Source organism: Biomphalaria glabrata, chromosome 16, assembly GCF_947242115.1.
Source record: "Biomphalaria glabrata chromosome 16, xgBioGlab47.1, whole genome shotgun sequence".
Classification (NCBI taxonomy): domain Eukaryota; kingdom Metazoa; phylum Mollusca; class Gastropoda; family Planorbidae; genus Biomphalaria; species Biomphalaria glabrata.
The window spans coordinates 23897343-23919340 of NC_074726.1; the positions used below are offsets into that span (position 1 = coordinate 23897343).

The 21998-nt window shown below is 32.6% G+C and overlaps 2 protein-coding genes across 4 annotated transcripts; one reads left to right on the forward strand and one right to left on the reverse strand.

Moving 5' to 3' along the window:
• Window positions 1-145: 145 nt before the first annotated feature.
• Window positions 146-8366, reverse strand: LOC106059797 (uncharacterized). Its single transcript, XM_013217479.2, has 4 exons — window positions 8231-8366; window positions 6912-7038; window positions 2977-3056; window positions 146-1030 (listed from the first exon to the last, which is right to left on the reverse strand). The coding sequence occupies exons 2-4, from the start codon at window positions 7011-7013 to the stop codon at window positions 892-894; spliced, it is 321 nt and encodes a 106-aa protein (XP_013072933.1). The 5' UTR covers window positions 7014-7038; window positions 8231-8366; the 3' UTR covers window positions 146-891.
• Window positions 8196-16413, forward strand: LOC106059796 (14 kDa phosphohistidine phosphatase-like). Of its 3 annotated transcripts, none has more exons than XM_013217477.2 (4): window positions 8196-8335; window positions 9970-10160; window positions 12673-12797; window positions 15141-16413. In XM_013217477.2, the coding sequence occupies exons 2-4, from the start codon at window positions 9995-9997 to the stop codon at window positions 15228-15230; spliced, it is 381 nt and encodes a 126-aa protein (XP_013072931.1). In that variant the 5' UTR covers window positions 8196-8335; window positions 9970-9994; the 3' UTR covers window positions 15231-16413. The 3 variants fall into 3 exon arrangements, with proteins under 3 accessions (XP_013072931.1, XP_055869792.1, XP_055869791.1); XM_056013817.1 differs by lacking the exon at window positions 8196-8335 and adding an exon at window positions 8443-8484; XM_056013816.1 differs by lacking the exon at window positions 8196-8335 and adding an exon at window positions 8470-8609.
• Window positions 16414-21998: the final 5585 nt, after the last annotated feature.

Consider the following 21998-nt stretch of genomic DNA (forward strand, 5'->3'; position numbering starts at 1 on the left):
AATTATGTAATTGAACTTTGATTGTGTTTACAAATAAATATCATTGATAACCAAAGAAACAAAAAAGCTACTGAAAACATGGAATAAAACTGATTGCATGAGCCAATGTTTTGATTGATATAACAAAAAACTTGACTAAAATAGGTAAAGTTATCATTTTATTTAAAATATGTTAAAATAAAATAAAAAAAAACAACAACATAATTTGGCAGTTATACTAATTGTAATAAGAAGATGCTTCTCTTAATTTCTGTCAGAAATATGTTAGATATTACTAAAGCAATATTGTACTAAATTTTAGTCATTTGTTTGAATAGCACATTTTGTTTCCAGAAAATTGGATCGCATAGCAATATACATCATGTCAACACTGTGTATATTCATAAATGCATTAATAAAATAAAAACACACACTCATTTATTATTACATGATATATACATGTGTATATGTATATATATATATTCACCTGATTCAGTCAACATTCTAATTTTGCTGGACATTTAAAGTGCATTCATTCTATTTACAAAAAATACTATCTCTCTCTCTCTCTCTCTCTATATATATATATATATATATATATATATATTGAATGTTAAAAACAAAAATGTTATTTACATTTGGTAAGCAAATGATGCAACTGCTAACAATAAAGCAATAATTTTATGTGAATGTCGGAGACATGTACGTTCTTTAAGCTAAATGGAAATCATTGCAAAATTAACAGGGCATAAAAATGCTTCAACCCGGTACCTGTTAATACCTTTTGAGGATAAGATGTTTATCAAGAAACAGAAATAATTAACCAATACAAATAAAGACTAAATAACTCAGTCAGAGGGTTTAAACGCAGTCATTGAGTTGAGCTCAGGGCTGACAATATCCTTAACAAGCCTATTCCATAGGTTCTTGCTGCTGCTTTGACAGGACTTCCTCAGCATGTTCATTTCTCCATTCTGTAATTCTGCCATTACCAAACTCTTCGTTCAATAGAATGCTTTTTTCTTGGGCTTTGGCAATTTCTTTGTTCATTCTAAAGAGAAATAGGTTCTTAATAATAATAATTATAACTTTTACTTTTATATAGCACTACTTTCATACTTATAGCATGCTCAGAGCGCTATGGTCCAATCTCATTTGTGGACCAGTGTGGGGAGGGGGTATCTGGGAGAAGGTTTTCCATGCTGCCTTTAGGTGCTCAACAAACACAACTCTGCTCGAGTCGGGTGTCAAACCTCGAGCCCTTTTCATAGGTAGTTTAAGTGTACTTAGCCTCTCAACCAAGCTTCCCACTTCTGTGTTAAAATATTTTGCTCTTTCATTATAACCCCTAACTCTTATAAATTCTTTACTAATTATTAGGAACAAAATAAAATGTTTCCTTAAAAGAATCATGTTCATCTCATTTATAGAGCAGTAAAAAGAAGAGTGCAGTAATAATTATCATACTTTTTCACACTGAATATATTTGACTCAAGTTATTGCTAGATCTGACGGAATTGGATTATAAGTGAGAGATTAGCTTGATGAATGAACTTAAGAGAAAGGATAAATTTACAAAAAACCATGTGATACCACAATACTATATTCTAAAGCTATGAATGTTGGGAACAGAAAAACAAGTTTCGATCAATAAACTTTGTAATACTCATAAGCCTTTAATATATATAACAAAATAATTTATTCTGTTCACTGACTATAAGATATTTAAGAGTGCAGTCTCCTTTTTTTTTTCTTATTTAGTAACAGTTGTTGAGTTTTGATAATACTTTACATACTGGTAATTCTTTATTGGCACATATTCTCCATTCATTTTAACTTTGTATTGGTACTAATTTTTTTCCAAGGACATTTCTCTCAAAGATATTTGGTGGGTTTCCTGAGTTTTCATGTTGTCAGCAAGCAATTTTTACTGTTCTTATAATTATTCAAATGGCTTTTTTTTTTTACCTTCCACTGAGGTCTTGCTTTTTAGCATATATATGGCTCCTTTTGTCTCGAAAGGCAATGGATGCGCCCAAATGAGTCACTGGTTTTGGCTTAATCTTGAGACGGGGCAGAATCTGGTGTGGCTAATCAAGCCAATTCTAGAACGGCAGACTTTGCCACAATTCGTACATGTGTATGCCTCTGATTTAGGGCTAGCAGACAGGGCAGCTTTCTTTTTATCCCTCTTGATTAAAGCCGCTTCAATTCTTTTGTTCTCAGCAAGGGTTGTCCCAGCACGCACAGTCTGTCTCCATGCACTCCGGTCTTTGGCTATGTTTTCCCACATACTTTCGCTGATGCCTGAGGCTCTCATGTCTCGCTTGCAGGCATCTCTATATGTTAGTCTTGGGCGGCCCTTTTAGCATATAGTAGTTATTAAAATATATGCTTCAAGGATTAGTTGTGCCATGTTTTCCCTACTAATGGTTTGTAAGCCTTTTCAGTACATAGACAAAGTTTAGAACTTGCTACCTATTGAGCTCAGACAAACCACATTTAACTACATTCAAGTTGAACATAGGACTAAACTGTTTGCATTTATTAGTTGGTTTTTTATGTCTTATATTATTTTTATCAAAACTGTTTGCTAAATCAGTTAAATAATAGTAATAATGATATTATTATTATTTTTTATTGCTAAGTATATTATTTTCATGTATCAGAGATACATCCATTAAATAATAGTAATAATGATATTATTATTATTTTTTATTGCTAAGTATATTATTTTCATGTATCAGAGATACAAAAAAAAACATTTACTTTTTTGCTATAAAGTGGTTTCTTTTCAAAATTCAAAATGCCAGCCATCACCGATATTTCAATCCAGGACTCCAGGTTTGGAAGCCAAGCGCTTAATCACTCAGCCACTGTGCACCCGTTTTAATCTTGGTGTGAAACAAATTTTCAAAATTTTTATTAATGGTTACGTGGGATTTCACCACATATCCCTTCCTAACCAATCAGATTGATAAACCAAAGAAACTTTACCTTTTGCTCACAGCCAGTGCTCTGGCAATGAATTGATCCCTTTTCTCTTTATCTAAGTTATCATCTTCTTTGGCACTTTTCTGAAACAAAACAAATACATTTCTAGAGTCAATTATAAGATTTAATTAAAAAAAAAGACCAAAGAAGAAAAGAACAAGTGAAACAGATTTCACCTCGGTGATACCAGCTGTCATGTTGAAGATTAAAGGTTCAAAGTTAAAATCATAATTAACAAATAAATAAAATCTCATTTACAACATCGTTAAGTCTCTGATTATAGTTCTGGTTCCTTACAGTCTTTTATAAAATTTGTTCTACCCATAAGTTCATTATATTGGTAAAAATGTTCAAACAGTAAAAAAAGACCAAACAAAACACTTACAAGGTAAACTTTGTTAATTGAACACTTTGAGGGCAAGAGGTCTCCCAGACTTTGCTATTATATTATGGTGTTCCAGTTGTCAGCATGATGGCTTGGAAATAAAGACCTAGCTATCATTGAATACAATGTTGCAAATAGCTAGGACAAGCACTTATGGAGACATGACTTTTGCTTGGTGAGGACATTTTTTTCTCTAGTCTAATCAAAACTATGTATATTTACTTTCCTAATTTGTATAGCCAACATTAGTAATGAAATGGTGGATAAAAATTTTAGAGAAATATTAATTAACTCTTTCTCTCCTCATTTGGGGCAGGGTGGCTGAGTGATTAAGCGCTTGACTTCTGAACCAGGGGTCCTGGGTTCGAATCTCTGTGAAGACTGTATTTTTTAATTTCTAGATTTTTAGGGCGCCCCTAAGTCCACCCAACTCATCTGCCCCATAGATGGCAAGGTCGGAAAGGCAAAATTTACTTTTTGTTACTTTTACTTCTCTCCTGATTGACGATACGATCATTGATTTCACCCCATTAAAATAACTTGATTTTTGAGTTAATAAACTTTAATTTGTGATATATAAAAAAGTGCATACATTTTTCTGTTCCAGTTATAACATTTTCTGATTAAAAGAGAACCATTACTGAAGTTTAATCCTAACAGGCTAGTGAAATACAAAATGGGAAAAATTAATAATTCCTTCCGAACATGGTTAATAATTATGGAGAGATAGAGTTAATACTTGCATCAGTCTACATTGGTGAATGGAGAGGAAAGATGACCTTTAAAATTGGCCTTGGAACACACAACATGTCTGGGGTTTATTTATTCATTGCTAGTTCATTTTTAAGGTATTTAAAAATAAATAAATATATCAATATAAATAAATAGGACTACAATAAGTAGACGATTTCTTCAAAAGAAATATATATGTTTCTATGCTACTATTAGACCTAGTTTGACTCCCACTACACAGTTTGCCAAACGTACAATCACTCAAAGCTATGGTGTATATCTAGTAGCAGGCCCCATACACATAACAGGTGAAACCTTTCAAGCTTAATAATTAATATCAACATGTGATATAATTCATAACAATGGCTTTTATTTAATACACTTACAACACAAAGATTAACTGCACATTCAAAGAGGGCAGAATGTAACAAAGAAGGTCCAAACAAAAGAAGTAACTTCAACTTAAGATTTTTACCTTCCAATATGTGAACAATTCTAACTGACTAAGATAATAAGGAAACCTATGAATAGGATTATCTATTAAGATACTATAGAAAAGAAAAGTGTGTATATCACGGATTATTTCCTTTAGTACTTTAGTAAGTGAAGCTGTAAGCTGTTCTACCAAATATATTATATATATATATATTTATTTAGTTAGGCTGAAGTGGTCCATTGTAGTCAAACTGAATTTCCATTTGATTGGAGCAATAAAATTTATCGTATCTTATCTTATATATATTGTATTTATTACTTTAGTATTATTTTTCATTTACACTGGTATCAATATTTATATTTAGATTGTTATTCTTTTTTTAAAATATGTGTGTGCATTCATCTTATCTTATAATACTTATATATTTTATATATTTTGAAGTAACGTCTGTATTATATAAGATAAGAAGTTAAGATAATCTACTTGTATTTAAACGTTTAGACACTTTAGAATCTAGATCTAGTATACTGAAAAAGTCATAATCATAACCTGTATACACTGAATTCCCCTGAATACAGTGTGCACTAATATGTGACTAAAACAGTATTAGAGTATATTATATAGATTAGTTTATCTAGATTCTAAGTAGAGATCAACTCTCAAACTCAAATAACAACATCACTGATACAGTTAGAGACTTGATCTAAATTGAATTTATTTGAGAAATAGACTATGTGACTAAAACAGTACCGGTATTACAGTATATTATATAGATTAGTTTATCTAGATTAGGTACTCTCACAGGTGGCCATATTGGATCTAAAAACACATTTGACATCAAAACAATTTCCTGTTCAGGTTTTACAAAACTGAAATTAAGCATGTCCTAAGAAAAGACATTGTTTTATAACTGAGTGTTTTTATGACATTTTCTTGAGTTTATTCTAAAGATAACAGCTAGTGGGAAAAAAATATTTTTTTCTCTTACTTATTTTAATCTGAAAAATTTGAAATTTTCAAAAAACAAGGAAAAAAATATAGGTCTCCATACATTTTTTTTTTTAAAACCATACAATTAGGAAATTCATTCAGCTTTCCTATAATACCAAATTTATTATGATTAAAAGAGTCAACGATATTTTAAAACTTAGCACACTTTTTCAGGTACTAGAATTTCACTAGGGTCGGGATGACCTTTTATCATTAACATCCATTTTTTACATAAGAAAAATAAAATTAGTGTACACTAAAACATGTAAAATTGAATGAATCACTTCTTTATACCTATATCATTGCTTATTAACATAAAATATAATAAAGATCTGTATTCTTGGGAGTTCTTTTGGTCAGTTGATGTCGAGGCTAAAATCTGTAAATCTAGGTATCTAAAATATTCTTATACTTTTATCATTTTTCTGTCTTTAGGGGGTTCATTGGTTAGGTAGTATGTCTTTGATATTAAATAATATTTCTATTACTGTTATTATATTTTTAGGTTAATCACTTTTCAATTGTTTATGATTTAATACTTGTAAATTATGATAACTTACAAATAAAAACATATTAAAAAAAAAAAAAAAAAAAAGCCCACAAAAGAGGCACGGTGGCCCATAAAAGAGGCACATAAAGCCCAAAAAAGAGGCAAAGAAAAGAGGCCCAAGGCCCAAGGATTCCTATGATGATAAAGCTAAAACTGAATAGCGCAAATTCTGAGGTTTCCTTTAAAAAGAAAAAAAAAAATATCTAAATCTTAAATCTAAAGATTCTTTTTCTAATCTACACTATTGTTTTATAACTAGATAGATCTAGATCAATTTAGAAGCTTATTGTGTTGAAAACTTGACAACCAGGAGCATTTTTCTTTTTATAGACTATTTTAAGAAAATTAGAAAAAATTGTATTTTTTCGTAATTTACTAATGATGTTTTAAAATTTTAATTTCATTTTGATTTGCCACTTATAAATTAAAATTCCTCCTTTAAAACTGTACAATTTGATATATACTTTTGTATATGTATTCACAATAGTTTTTGAAATATTCACATTAAAATAAATTTGCTTCACTGTTTTTTAAATTTCTCTATATAAAGTCCATAGGATGTCAGGACAAACTTCAAATCACAATAACTTTTGAACCAATAATGCAAGCATAATAAATTTGGTGTTGTTGGAAACCATTTTTCATCCTCTTTCATTCTATCATCTATTACACATTTGTTGGTACAGGATTAATTAAAAATTTTTGGTGCAACTACCTAATCTTATTAATCTAGATTCAAAAGTAGAGATTTAAGAGATCAACTCTCAAACTCAAATAACAACATCGCTGATACAGCTAGAGACTAGATCTAAATTGAATTTATTTGAGAAATAGACTAGTCTCACCTCTTGTTGTCTAATCTGATTTGCGACAAATCCTTCCAAATTTGCTTGGACTGATTCGGATGCATTCTGGTTATTTTGTTCACCGTTAAAAAGATTCGCCATCTTTAAACAAAACCATCGCTAGTTACTAAGAAAATATAAAAGTGTTATCTTATGAAACGAAAAACAAAACAGCTACAATACAAATAAATAATAAAATTATTGTGCGCAAGTGAAAGCGAATTGGATATATCGAATCTTGTTCTACAGAGTTTATTAAACTTTAATAATGAGGATTTAAGATTTATTTCATTTAATTCATTATTGGCAGAATTTAAGTCATTGATTAACATGCATGACTAGATTGACTATGATTCTATTAAAGAAATAACACAATTTGTATACGAATTTATTAGTTATGTTAATAATATATACTAATTATTTATTTTTTCAACCTGTTTTTAGATTATTTCGCCCCCCCCCCCTTTTGTAGTTTTTTTTGGCCAATTTGGTGGGATGGGGAGGTGGTGATGGTATTAATTAATACCGCCCCCTTATCATAAACTTTCGAGTGGGGGCCGTTCAAATTTATTTGTAGAAATCACAGCTTGTTAAAAGAATCAATTAAATATCTATATAATTAAAACTTGTTATTGATATTTTTAACGATTCTTATATTATGTTGTTCTCCTGTTAGCCGATAGGGTGGGAGGGGGGTGGCGAATACATCTACTGCCCTTTCCCACCTAAACCCTTTGAGTGAGGGTAGTCCTACTTTTATTTAGAAATCATAGTTTGTGAACAACATTAGTTGAACTACTATATAATATAAGCTATACATATTGATATTTTAACCCATTTGTATATTATGTCGCACACAGACTCTGATCTCAAATATTACCATTAGTAAATATAAAACGAAAAAGGGTACTAGGTGGGAGGGGCGATACATGCAATCGCCTTTCCGCCCATCATAGCCAATAAATTTTAAGCCGAGTTCAAGCGTACTACGTACTTAGCCTCTCGACCACGCTTCTATCTGCCTTCTGTATCCTAAATCTAACTATAAATAATAGCGATGAAGTTGCCTTGTAAATTAGATCTAATATAATAAATCGTGATAAGTTTTTTTTTCTATTCTTAATCAAAATCTAGCTGCAGCTATATAGACTTTAGATCTAATTATAACCAGCAGAATTTGGCAGGCAATAAGATAAAAGAAAAGCAAGGTTGAGAACTGCATTACATCGTTTAAAATTCCAATAACTTATCCCCCTTCGGCCTTGAACTTTCCGGAAGCTAACATTGAGCTAAAAATAACACACCAAACCACAACAAACCGAATGAGAGTAAAAAGAAAACATCTCTCTTGGCTCAAGTCTCACTCTTGGCTAGCTAATAAGATAATAGATATATTGATATAACTATAATCTAGATCTAGTAAGGTACGCAATTGGGTTCACAATTGAATAAATAGATCTAATCGTGTAGATCTAAAAAAAAAAGCATTGAAGGTTTTTTTAATGCATTGTCATTGTCAATGATTGTCATTGATGATTGATTTGATTCAAATTGAATTATTGATGATTGATTGGTTAGCATTCGAGATTCGTTCGATTTGTAACTCTTGTAAACTTCATTTAACTTGCTTTTTTGAAGACAAAATGAAAATACAATCTAGATCTAAATCTAGAGTAGATTCTAGTCTATATCTAAGCTGTAAGCAATCTAATCTTAGAATCTAGATGTGATGCTGATAAATATAGAAAATACAGTTAATTACAGTCTACATCAGAAAATACAATGTACTAGATCTACATCATCTAGATCTAGTTCCAGCTGTGCTGGAATAACCTGCGTGACCAGTATCACAAGTGTGCACAGTCATAGATTCATAAATCTATACCTCTAGTTCTAGATCTATATAGAGTATATAACTATATTAATCTAGACCTAGGTCTCACCAGCCTCATGTCGCTTATAAGGAGGCACAAAATCCAAGTGCAAAGCCCTCAGCCCCCTGGATGACAAAAGTGGTCATCATCAAACAACGATGAATGAACTATAGACAAATATAGATCCATATCCACATCAGTAAATGACTTTGGTCAGGATCTAGTCTAAGTATAGATCTAGATTCTATGAACTACTACTATAGAAACTATATTTATAAGTATATTAGAGTATATTACTAAATTCTAATTTTTAAATTACTAATCTAGATCTAGATTTTTCTAGTCTGTACCAATCAAGTCTTCAGAGGCAGACCAGGAGAATTTGGAGGCTTACACAACATTAGCCCTTTTAGGAACACCCCAAGAGGGTGAAGCTACTCCAGTTATCACACGACTAGGCTAGTGACCAGGAGATTGATAGACATATTTACAGAAAGTAGATATCTGGCAAATGCTAGATAATAGATTTATATATGGCATCTAGAATCTAGAGTACACTGTTTAGCTTGTAAAATTTTAACATAATTTTTTTTTTATGTTATAAATATAGATGAATAAAAAACTGTCCTTGAAGTTCTCCTTGAAACATACAGTGAGCCATGGATCAGTAAATTTAATGCTCAGTCACCTTTGCCATAATGAGGGTGTCTTGTAAATAGCATTGGGCCCAACTGTTTTATTCATCTCAAGAAATGTCTCTGAGACCCTTTCAAGCTGATTGAACTTAAGAATGTCTTACAATCCTTAATTAAAAAGCTTAAGAATAGATTCTTTACTCAAAACACAGCTTCTTTTACACTTAGTCATCACATGAGCATCAGAGGCCTAGCTAGGGTGGGAGGAAGGAGGGGAGAATTGGAAAATCACCCCTGGCCCCCACTTAAGGGGGGCCCACAAATGAGAGTTTTTATATTAAATATTATGCAAAATACAAAAGAGGCTCCTAAATGATGGCAAATTTCTAGCTATGTCACTGATGAATACAGCCTGTAAACTTTTCTGAGAGTTCAAAATTTGTTAGACAAGCTAGATTGTTTTAGGAGAAATGAAAAGATGATCATTCATTCTTTAAAAAGAAAAAAAAATTGAGACACTTTTAATTGGACATTTTCCTTTAATTCCAGAAATATTAATCCTGCTTTGGTGATAATGCCAGGTAGAATAGCAGAGGTCAATCCTCTTTTAGCCAGCATTGAGGATGTGGCGATTGATGATATTGGATGTTTCAAGTACATCTTGTGCAAAGTCTATCAAGACGGCAGTAAAGAGGACCACAAGATGATTGTCAGAGGCACAAAACAAGCAGAGTTTCATGGTGAGCAATGACTCTTTAGGTAGCCAATCAATTAGCTCTTTAAAGTGCATGTTCCATGGCTTGAGACATTCCAAGTCTAATAAAGAAAATTAATTAGGCCTATCATTTCATCATTGTAGTGTGTGACATAATGGGGAAATAACTATTTTTGATTACTTGTATAGTTAGGAGTGATTCCCCTTATGTAGTTTATAAAAGGCCTTGCAAACTGTGTTTAGTTGCCATTTATTTTTCTCATGTAAATAAACTTTGTAAATATGTTTACCTGCGACTTTGTAAAGTCTTTTGTTGCATACATTAGTTGAATTGTATACCTGGAGGTTATACCTTATAACCTAGGCAGTACAAGAAGGGACCAGCACACCTCTGGACGAACGTGCCAGCACACTTAACACTGATCTGTTGATCTAAAGTACCTAAGTCTAGCAATAATTCTAATTGAATATTTTTAGCTATACCCGCTACTAGGTAATGTGAACTCATATTGGTTCATGAATCCTCATTAGGTCACATGGGGGCTCGTCACTTTTCAACATGACTCCTCATTAGGTCACATAGTGTAATATGAAAATAATATGAAAAAATAATTAGGCGTATTAATTCAGTTTATGTTTGGTTGATATTCAGCGTAACAATTTTCAAAACCAGTTAGACATAATAGAATTCTTTTTTTTTTCACTTGCTTATTTGAACCAGATGTCTAGAAAGTAATGTTCATTTCAGGCATATCTCATAATGGGGTTGTTCTGTATCTCTGTGTTACTAGTTACTGACACTGTTATTTCCATTACTTTTCAACTATTATGGCCTGTGTAAGGGTAGATCTAGGTTTATGCTAGACTAATATATGTGCTATTTGCTTGCTAGACAACACAACCCTATTGCTTAACACACTAGGAAAAACACAAGGTGGTCTTTTCATCATTTATAGCAATTAGTCAACATGTTGACTTCTCACTAGACTAGGCTTATCTTACCATTCTGACACATACTATTGGTCTACTGTTAGTGTTCTAGACCAGTGATGCCCAGCCTAATTCGACCTGCGGGCCATTTTAGTTTCTGACTCAAGTGTCGTGGGCCACATGACCGAAAAGAACAAAAACGTAATGAAATGGAACTAACACTTTTTTTTTAGAAACCTGTGGATCTATCACTTACATTAATTAGTGAGATTTTGAAGTTTGTCTTCTTTTATACCCTTCGGAAAAATGGCTTCATTTCTCTACTTACAATGTGAGCAACATTCTATCTAGCTTAACCACCGACTCATTTTCGTATCCCTTTTTTGGCAACTATTCAATCCTTGGATCTCTAGGCGAAGTTTAACAATATTTTATTCGCGGATCAAATCAAGAATGCTGCCATATTTTTTGTTGTTTTTTTAAACAGCCACACTTTCTTTACAAATCAAATACATTGGCTCATTGTCATGTTCCGCAAAAAAAAAAGTAAACCGTTCACTTTTCCTGTTAGATTATACATTTAGTCTCATTTCATAAACATACAACGGTCATGGTACCAATCCATCAGAGAAAAAGTTAGGGCCCTAACGTTGGTATAAATAACTTTATCAACCCTTTGGAGACAGGATTTTCTACACTTTGTGCCGTCTTTTCGGCGGGCCGGATAGAAACACTTTGCGGGCCGGATCTGGCCCTCGGGCCGAATTTTGGGCATCACTGTTCTAGACAGTTTACTTTAAGGGCAGGTAGAGGAGGGGTGTGGAGGAAAATGTTACCTTTTTTTTTCTACTTTGAGTATATAACTGTTAGTACAGATCTAGATCTTTGTACAACTATAGGATCTATAAGCCTACACTTTGGTGCCATCTGTCAAAGGTTTAACTATCTGTTTATCTATCTATAAAAAGATTGATATCTAGATTTTTCTGCTATGAACAAATTTTAGTTTGCTGCAAATGAATTAATTAAAACATCAAAATATTGACCTAAAATGCTTCAGATTCCCACTAAAAAACAGGAACTAAAGATGGGGCAGTATTAAACAACACAACTACGTGACTTTGAGGAAATACAGAACAACCCCATTATCCGAAGTATCAGATTTTTAAATGATTGGTTTAATTTTTATAGTGTTTTTTTTTTCCTGAATTCTTTCTTTATATATTGTATTATGCTTACCATCTAGAATCTAGATAGAGGCCATAATATTAACATGTGATAACCACTGACCTAGACATTCCTAATCTGTTCTCAAGCATTAACCCCATTGTTAAATATAAACAAAAATTTAGCACTATTATATTAATTAGTTCAACATTTTTTAAATGATATCCTTTCTATTTAATTAGTGTATTTGAAATTCTTATAGATTGAATGTTATCATGGCCAAGAGATAAAAGGTTGTATGAAGAGAAAATTGTGTCTTTGCTGTTACCCTTATTAAAATATGAAAAGAAAAAGAAAATGGTCTAAATATTGTCTGTTCTTTTACCCTTATATTAAACTATAAAACAAATTGTCAAAGTTCTGTCTTTGCTGTTCCATAGCTGACATCTATGACCACCTGGATGCATCCCTTGAAGAGATTGGTGTGACCTGCGAGTGTGTTGGTGGTGGCAAAATTGAACACGATTCATTGGCTAAAACTATCACAGTCTTTGGCTACTCCCAGGTTGGTGACAGATTTATGTGATGAATACCTCAAAAGAATTTGTACTTTTTAACACAAAAATTTTGACACTTGTCTCATAGGCACAGTCTATTCATACCAATCTTCTATGGCTTCTATATGCACTTTTTTTGAGGATTAGTTGAGAAAGACTCCTTAGAAAAAATCATCCTTCCAACTTTTTTTTAGTAAGAGATTGTAAAAGTTGGTCAGTTAATGTCAAGTCAGAAACTAGTGTTTCAGTGGCTGATAGTTAGCTTCTGACCAATAAGATTGGAGAATCTTGTTATACATATTTTTATAGCTCACCAGTGATGCACATCAAGAGTCCAGTGAATTAAAGTGCAGTATAATACATCACTGCAAAAATAAAATGGGAAATAATCAAAAAGAAAAGAGCATTTATGTGTGGCGATGGACAGACAAGGAAAATTGCTCAACGAAATATCATCATCGTTCTTGAGGAAGGGAGGAGAAACTACAGCACCAAGCTGGAAGACTCAATTAATACAAGTGACATGAGACAGGCGTGGGGCATCATGAACAAAATGGCAGGAGCACAAGTCAAAATTAAAAATAATCTTGCTACAAGAGATGAAAAAACATTGGCCAACGAGTTAAATGATTTCTATTGTCGCTTCGACACGAAAGATTTTAATTATCTAAGACTCATAGCCCTTGATGATGTCAATGTTAACAACTGTTTAGAATTAGCGATTACTAAAGAGCAAGTTTGTAACATTTTCAAAAACGTCAACCCAATGAAAGCTGGTGGGCCTGATGGAATAAAAGGGCGAATCTTAAAAGAATGTGCTGAACAACTAGCTGAACCTTTCCAAGATATTTTTTCGACTTCATTACTAAACCATGAGATACCACCTGTGTGGAAGTCATCTATAATTGTACCTGTGCCAAAGGTTTCCAAACCGAATGAAATGAATGACTAAAGACCTGTTTCACTTACTTCCATTGTGTCTAAATGTTTAGAAAAATTGGTTAAAATGTTTCTTCTGAATGATTTTTGTAATAAGTTAGACCCTTTACAATTTGCTTACCAAAAGGGTAAAGGTGTAGACGATGCCATCCTAAATATTTTAAACTGTGTCTACAAACATCTGGACTTACCGAACACTTATGTAAGATTGTTCTTTATTGATTTCTCATCAGCTTTTAACACTATACAACTTCATTTACTCATTGAAAAGATGAAAGCGTTGCAGATTAGTCCATACATAAAATAATACTATGGGCTAATGAATTTTTGACCCAGAGAGCTCAGAGGGTTAGGGTAAACAATGTTATATCTAATGAACGCATAGTTAATACAGGGGCGCCCCAGGGGGCTGTGACATCGCCATTGTGGTTCATTTTGTACACCAATGATTTTCAATCCGATAGTTCTTGTTGCTCCTTCACAAAATTCGCTGATGATGCGGCTCTTCTTGCCCTGCTCTCAGAGAGCTCAGATGTAAATGAGTATTTCAAAGAATTAGAACACATTGAAGAATACTGTAAAGATAATTTTTTATTATTAAATGTAAAAAAACCCAAAGAAATGATAATTGATTTTCGTAGGGACAAGATGGAAAATGATATTGTTTCTGTAGCTGGAGAGACTATTGAAATTGTGCAAACCTTTAAATACCTTGGTACTATCCTAGACAATAAACTAAATTTTACTGCAAATACTGATTATATTAGCAAAAAAGGGCAGCAAAGATTACGATTACTAAGAAAACTGTCCTCGTTTAATGTTAGCGAAAAGGCCTTGGCCATGTTTTATCACGCTCACATCTGCAATATTTTAAGTTTCAATATCACTGCCTGGTATGGCAATCTGAGCATTAAAAATAGGAATAAACTTTATAGAATCCTAAATGCTGCTGGCAAAATCATTGGCAAAAAACAAACCCCATTTGGGCAGTTGTTTGAGACAAACATCTATAAAAAAGCTAACAAGATCCTCGAAATAAAGAATCACCCTTTGTGTCAGGATTTTGTGATTTTACCATCACAAAAGAGATACAAGACACCGATAGCAAAGACAAAAAGACACAAACACTCTTTTGTTCCCCTGGCAATCAAATCATTAAATAAGAACAATCTGGTATAAACTTTGTCACATGTAAATTATGAGTGAGTCTGGTGTGAATGTACACTTTGGTTTCTTATAGTTATAATGTTTTTTGTTTGGTGTAATGCACAAATTGTAAGACAAATTTCCTTACGGATAATAAAGATTATTATTATTATTATTATATATTTAAAAAGACACACTACTGATTTAAGATAAAAAAAAATAATAAAGAACTGTAATATTTTTTTCGTTTTTAAAATTTGTTACAGGGTTATGGCAAAGCAGATCATTCAGTTACCGTACGTCTTCTGAAAGAAAAATATCCGGACTACAACAGTATAACATGGAAAGACAACTAAGAGTTCTGTTCTTAATCTAACAGATATTATAATAATTTTTTTTACTTTGGTTTTAATGTAACAGTTGATTTATGATGGCTCTATAGTAGCGTTTTTACAAGTGTGACCCTTTCTTTCTTCAGTTTATCTGAAATGTATATCTACATTACAAGGAAAAGAAGATGAAAAACAAAATCTCTAAGATATTGTGATAAACAGATTTTGTACAAGTACATCTAGATTGTCCTGCGAAATTCTCTCCATTTATTACCTCATGTAGGCCCATGTTTTGAAAGCTAATTTAAATCACTAACCTTCTGGTACATTTGTTTTTTTTTGGTGATTGACAGGGAATTCCATAGTGCTTTTCCATTCAATGTAAAATGTAATTAGACCCTTATAATTTGGAGGTTAAAATCTATGTGAAAAAAGAGAACATTGTTCTAATGCATGGCTTATAAAAACTCCTGTTTAGAGTTTCAGCAATGATTATGATTTAAAGAACATAAAGCTAGTATTTCTACAAAACTGTTAGAATGTCTATGTGGAAGGGAATGGGACGTATTTTATAAATGATTGTATCCTCACGTCTCTCAAAGCTAATAACAGAATAAAATAGTCAAGACCTCAAAAAAAAATGTTACATTTTCCTTTCTGCTTCCTTTTGGGAAAAAAAATAAAAACATAACAGTTAGAGAACATAAACTGTGACGTAATTTATTGTTTTATTAAAAGTGTAATGATTAATAACCATGAATATCTACTGAAAATGTACATAAACTTTTGTATTGATTGTATATAAATAGTTCATGAACAAAATGTATGCTATTTAGTTTTGCTTGTTCCAAATTGTTGCATGTATTAAAGATAAACATTGTGAAACTTTTCAAGTGTTAATTTGGACATTGGCCAAATAGTTCATGAACAAAGTGTGCTGTTTGCTGCTTGGCATGGAATGAATTTATTTATTGTATAAAGAAACTGAAAATTGTTCAGTGTTCATGTTGACCTGAATACTTTCTGTTGTGTTCATTTAGCTCTCCAGTACAGAAAGTATTGTTTTGTTCACGTATGCAGTTAGTGGAGGGGAACTCTTGTATTTCTATGTTTACTTCTCTGATATACTGCCAACCACATTGACTTGGGTTTTCAACTTTAAAGGACAAAATAGATTGTGATTTTGATTGAGAAATCGATACTTAGATCAGTTAGATTGTTTTAATTTCTTTTTTCATTAATTTGTTAAGTTCACTGATCACAAACTTTTTCAGCCTTGGAGTTATAAATTTCAGATACACATGTCACGGGCACGCTAAAATAAGAAGAGTAAAGAACCACTTTTAGACCTTGTGATCTACAGGGCTGACAAAGCTCATCTGTTTCTGTGGCTTGTTAACTAGGGTGCCATGTGACCAGCACAACAACCAGCTGCCTGTACTTTCCCCACCTAATGTCAGGTACCCATTCAAGTTGGTTGGACTCCAAAAAATCCTGAAATTCAAAATCCCTTCACTGAGATTCAAACCTGAGACCCTTCAGTTCAAGTCTACACTGAGATTCAAACCAGAGACCCTTCAGTTCAGAAGCCACTCAGCCACAATGCACAGTCATGGGCAGAGTCCAGTACAACCAAACCTTGTCCTTAATGGACCCCCTTAATGGAACACTTCACACATTCTGAGTATTTAGCCGAACACTTTGCAAATATTTTAGACAGATTAACTTTTCATGGTGGCCTACTATTTAATTATTCCAGTAACTTTTAGAGCACCTATTCAGGCTTCGCGAAACACTAGGATTCCGCAGAACATAGTTTGAGAAACACTGTTCTATGGTATCAATATACACTGTGGGCATAAGTATTTGAGGGGTGGATGATCACAGGCTGGATATGGCCCTTGGGCATCACTGGTTTAGTTGGACATTTGAGCTTTTTCAGCATGCTCTTGTGATATCTAACACAAGTTATTTGTATATATAAATATATTTTAAACCTTTTTTTTACTGAAAATGTGATATCTTTTTAATTTAATTTACTGTTTTGCAGTTTGATACTATATTGTTTGCTTGAAGTACTAATAAGTAATATACAAGGTAATATGGATCTTTATTGAAGAAAATAAACAGTTACCCTATTGTAGCAAAAGTGTGAACACCTGTTCTATTGCTTTTCACAAAGTAGTGTTTCTAGATGTCTGTGTAGTGGCACTAACATTCTAGGGTAGTTTTATTTCTCTAATGCAAGTAGGGTAATGCCATTTACTTGTAAAATAATAAATTAATTGATTGCACAAACTTGAATTCTAGGCTCACGTAATTCTTCCAGTATAAAAACATTCAATTAATAAAATGAATAAATAACTACACAGAACACTGCACTAGAATGTACAGCTGACTGACTTAATTTTATTCTCTCCCTTTATATAAAGTTTAATCAATGTTAAAAAGTTAATATCTAAAAAAAAAAAAATCCTAAATCTTCACAATGCAAAATCTGTTAGTGGTTTTAGTTTCAATGAAAGAGATATTTTTAGCTGTACTTCAAGATTTCAGTGAATTCTGGTATAATAGTGGGGGTTATATTTCATATAATAATCGTTTAAATTATGAATGTGGAAATTGGCTCCCAACCCTTCTTTACGTCAGGAAGAGATTTCTCACTTCATTGAATGTTGTTATTTTTTTATCATATGTCCCATTTGTTGTAACTCTCTTGAAAAAAAAGTAAAAAAAAATATCTGTAAAGGTTTATAAATATCTAGCCAATAAGATTTGTTGTCTACCTCACAGATGCAAGCAAAGAAACACTACTTCTCTTCCCTGATTTTGGCTGTACCATGTAGGGCAGCATCACTCAGAATGCATTAATTATAAAACATAGATACATTTGTAAAACTAATTTCCTCATGGTTAATACAGATCATAATGATTATTATTATTATTATTACAGCTTAAAAAAAATAAAAGGAGCCTAATGTTGAATCCCATTTTGGAGATATGTTTGTACTTCATTGAATGTTTTGTTATTGTATATGAACTGCTTTTGTTTGTAAAACTATTGCTTTTGTGTTTTTTTATGTTTTATTGAAGGTTGGTTTGTAAATTTTAATTTTTTAAACTAAATTTTTTAGCATTTTTTAAATGTCTAAACACAAAATTTATCTATATCTGAAAAGTATTTAAATAAAAAAAAAAATTGTTTTAAAATAGATCTTTAGAGTAATTTTTGTGAAATTATTTTTGTTTGGAAAAAAAAACAAACCCCAACAAACTTTTGTTCTAGTGTCTTTTTTTTGTTTTTGTTTTCAGCTATGAATTAACAAGTAATAATTGTTTAGATCTATCTCTTTATTATGAGCATGCTATCTTGATATGGGTACATTAAGTTTTAAAACAGTTATGTGTTTCTGTATTTGTTAAATACCAATTGAAAATAAAAATGTTGATATAAAAAAATTGAATAAAAAATAAAAATTTGTGGTTCCAATGGGAACTAATTTTTTGTTCCCAGAAAATGTGAAATTTATCATTTTGTTATAAGATGTGTTTACAGTCAAAATATTTAGCTCTGACTTTCTGGATAGAAGGTCTTTTCAGATGTATTGGCCAGATTTTTGTCATCAAAGCATTCAAAACAGAAATGTCTTTAAAAACATGGGAAGCGTAAAATATCACCAAACAATTACTTGTTGATTGATATGTACATAATTACTTTGTGCAATTCTACTTTTGAATTCACAGTTTGAATGTTGCAAATATACTGAGTAAAAGTTTGATCAAACCCAATTTTTTGTTTATAATTTAAGTATATTGTTGTAACTCCTGTTCTTACCAGGCACGCATAGGAACACATATTCTTGCACTTTTCATTGGAAACTAGAGGGCCTTCCCCTATGTAGTCAATATGTTAATCTAATCCGACTTTTAACTTATCTTGGTATCTTATTTACATATAATCATGCGGGTATATTTTTTAAAATCCTTATTTATAAGATTGACATTGCAATAACGTTATTAAGCCTTTTGTCTACACAGTTAAAGTTTTTTTTTTTCTTTTTGCATCGGAATTTTAAAAAAAAAGTTCTTTTATGGAATCAAGAAATGTTGCTGGTCTACTGTAAAGTTTCGGTAATGGTTTTTACAGAGCAAAAGAGAGTCCACCATATGGATCTAGTAGTGGGTCTCGAGTTCCCTTATTTTTGTAGCATTTTAATTCACTACTTTCTCTCTTAAAAACTTGGTTCCTGGTGCTGCTATCCATTTATGTCTAATATATGTATGTATCACATTTGTTTCAGCACCTAGCTTCAACTCTATGTCTAATATATGTATGTATCACATTTGTTTCAGCACCTAGCTTCAACTCTATGTCTAATATATGTATGTATCACATTTGTTTCAGCACCTAGCTTCAACTCTATGTCTAATATATGTATGTATCACATTTGTTTCAGCACCTAGCTTCAACTCTATGTCTAATATATGTATGTATCACATTTGTTTCAGCACCTAGCTTCAACTCTATGTCTAATATATGTATGTATCACATTTGTTTCAGCACCTAGCTTCAACTCTATGTTTACGTTCACAGCTTGATAGCTCATACCCACTGAAGCTTCTGTTTGTAATGTGTTTATGTTGTCCACTTGTCATTATGATAGATACACAATTAAATAGAGCCATTGTTTGTCTAATACGGTGATTCCCAAAATGGTCTATATAGACCCCCGGGGGTCTACGAAGACTTCCAAGGGGTCTACAAAAGTGAAAAAACAAATTGGAAGGTCTATGAGGATAGATTTCATAGAAGCCATTAATGTGATTCTTCACACTAGATATAATTTGTAGCTAAAAAAGTCAATCATTTGAATATTTATCCTGCTATTCAAACGAAAAATTGTTGTATTTAATTTCAATACTTATTAAAATAACTTAATTTTGTCTTCATGTAAATAATGTTTAACAAAAAGAAATGTCCATTTTTTCCTTGTCAATCAAGCGTCGCCAATTGCCTTTTTTATGACGATATGAAACTAATTACGCTGGAGGATCATCTGCGACAATGTGACTCTGATAAAAAGATATATAAAGATTTGAAAACCTTTTGAACATTTAAAGATAAATTTCAGAAGAGACCCACAAAATCTCTCTTCGACATCATAAAGAGAAGATAATGGTTTGTGGACGTCCGACAATATCTGTTTACTTATAACAAAATAGGGGGCGCGGTGGTAGTGGTTAAAGCGCTTGGCTTCCGAACATGGGGTCCTGGGTTCGAATGTTGGTGAATTTCGAGATTTCTAGGGCGCCCCTGAGTCTGCCCAACTCTAATGGGTACTTAGCTAATGTTAGTAAAAGTAAAGGCGGTTGGTCGTTGTTCTGCCCACATGACATCCTGCTCGTTAACCATTGGCCAAAGAAACAGATGACCACAACATCATCAAAATGTCTGAAAGGGGAAATTTACTTATTTATGGCAATATACGGAAAACACCATAAGCAAATCATTAATTTTTACCAGCCGTTGTAGTTTTAAAAACAGTTTTACACAAACCCAGATCTGATATTATTAAAAGAATTTCTTTAAGCAACACTACAGTTCAAGGTCGCTTCGGTGGCATGAGTTATAACATTAAAAGCTTCATATGTAATTCTTTGCAAACGACATATATAAATTTGGGCTCAGCAGCGTCACAGGTTCTGACAGGATGTAGTGGTGTGTGCTGCAAACTGCATAGCCGGCTGCTTATTTTCCCTCAGGGTTGACCCACAAAACCTTTCCCATGTTTGAGTTGCAAGGCAGTAGAGTTTTGAATTCAGTTTTTACTTTCCTGCTCGAGGCTTATTGGTTTAGGCGACAGTTACTCGCCTTCATTCTTTCTCCCGATAGTGATAACATCTTCGCGGATTCGAGCAACACTTGAAGCATCAAGATAGACACGAGAAACTCTTTTGCGAAAACCTCTACTAATATACTTGAGGCCATTGTGTTTGGAGATTCCAATAATATATATTGCTATTTTAATTGGTTTTGAATTTTGTAATTTTATCAATAAAAAAAAAAGAGATCTCTAAAATCTCTAACATGTAGCTTTAAATTACTTTTTCACCTTTCAGCTCTCTACAGATAGAAATTAGGAGGCGTACACGTTTTGGCTGAGCGATAAAGAGCTTGGCTTCCAAACCGGGGGTTCCGAGTTTGAATCCTGGTAAAAAACTTGGATTTTTAATTTCGGGATCTTTTGGGCGCCTCTGAGTCCACCCATCTTTAATGGGTACCTGACATTAGTTGGGGAAAAGTAAAGGCGGTTGGTCGTTGTGCTAGCCACATGACACCCTCGTTAACCGTAGTCCACAGAAACAGGTGACCTTTACATCATCTGCCCTATAGACCACAAGGTCCGAGAGGGGAACTTTACTTTACTTTTTGTACAAATAGAAATTAGTTTTTTTTTAAATGTTGAATTTACAAAAATTTGAAAATTAAGCAGGGGGTCTACCGAAAACCAGAAAACATGGCAAGGGGTCTACGAGACAAAAAAGTTTGGGAACCACTGGTCTAATACATGCCTAACGGCTGTCTGTGTCGGCTCTATTGAGGTTGTTAGTGAATGGATGCTGCGAGGTGGGGAAGGGGCTAGCTAGGGCTTGTGACCTTTGACCACTGGGTTGGTAATTTGCATACGGGCAAAACGACTCTGCATCAGAAGAATGTTTTGATGGACATTCCGATGGTCTAGAGGTTAAGTTCTCTTATATCTATACAGTAGATATATACCGGTCCATGTG

What these genes read in the sequence shown, in the direction of transcription:
- LOC106059797 (XM_013217479.2), bottom strand. Translation starts at nt 7,013, where the DNA reads ATGGCGAATCTTTTTAACGGTGAACAAAATAACCAGAATGCATCCGAA. An exon ending in ATCAGATTAGACAACAAGAG is followed by an intron (nt 3,057 to 6,911) that starts GTGAGACTAGTC and finishes GTTTTGTTTCAG; the next exon opens with AAAAGTGCCAAAGAAGATGA. An exon ending in GCACTGGCTGTGAGCAAAAG is followed by an intron (nt 1,031 to 2,976) that starts GTAAAGTTTCTT and finishes ATTTCTCTTTAG; the next exon opens with AATGAACAAAGAAATTGCCA.
- LOC106059796 (XM_013217477.2), top strand. Translation starts at nt 9,995, where the DNA reads ATGCCAGGTAGAATAGCAGAGGTCAATCCTCTTTTAGCCAGCATTGAG. An exon ending in AAAACAAGCAGAGTTTCATG is followed by an intron (nt 10,161 to 12,672) that starts GTGAGCAATGAC and finishes GCTGTTCCATAG; the next exon opens with CTGACATCTATGACCACCTG. An exon ending in CAGTCTTTGGCTACTCCCAG is followed by an intron (nt 12,798 to 15,140) that starts GTTGGTGACAGA and finishes AATTTGTTACAG; the next exon opens with GGTTATGGCAAAGCAGATCA.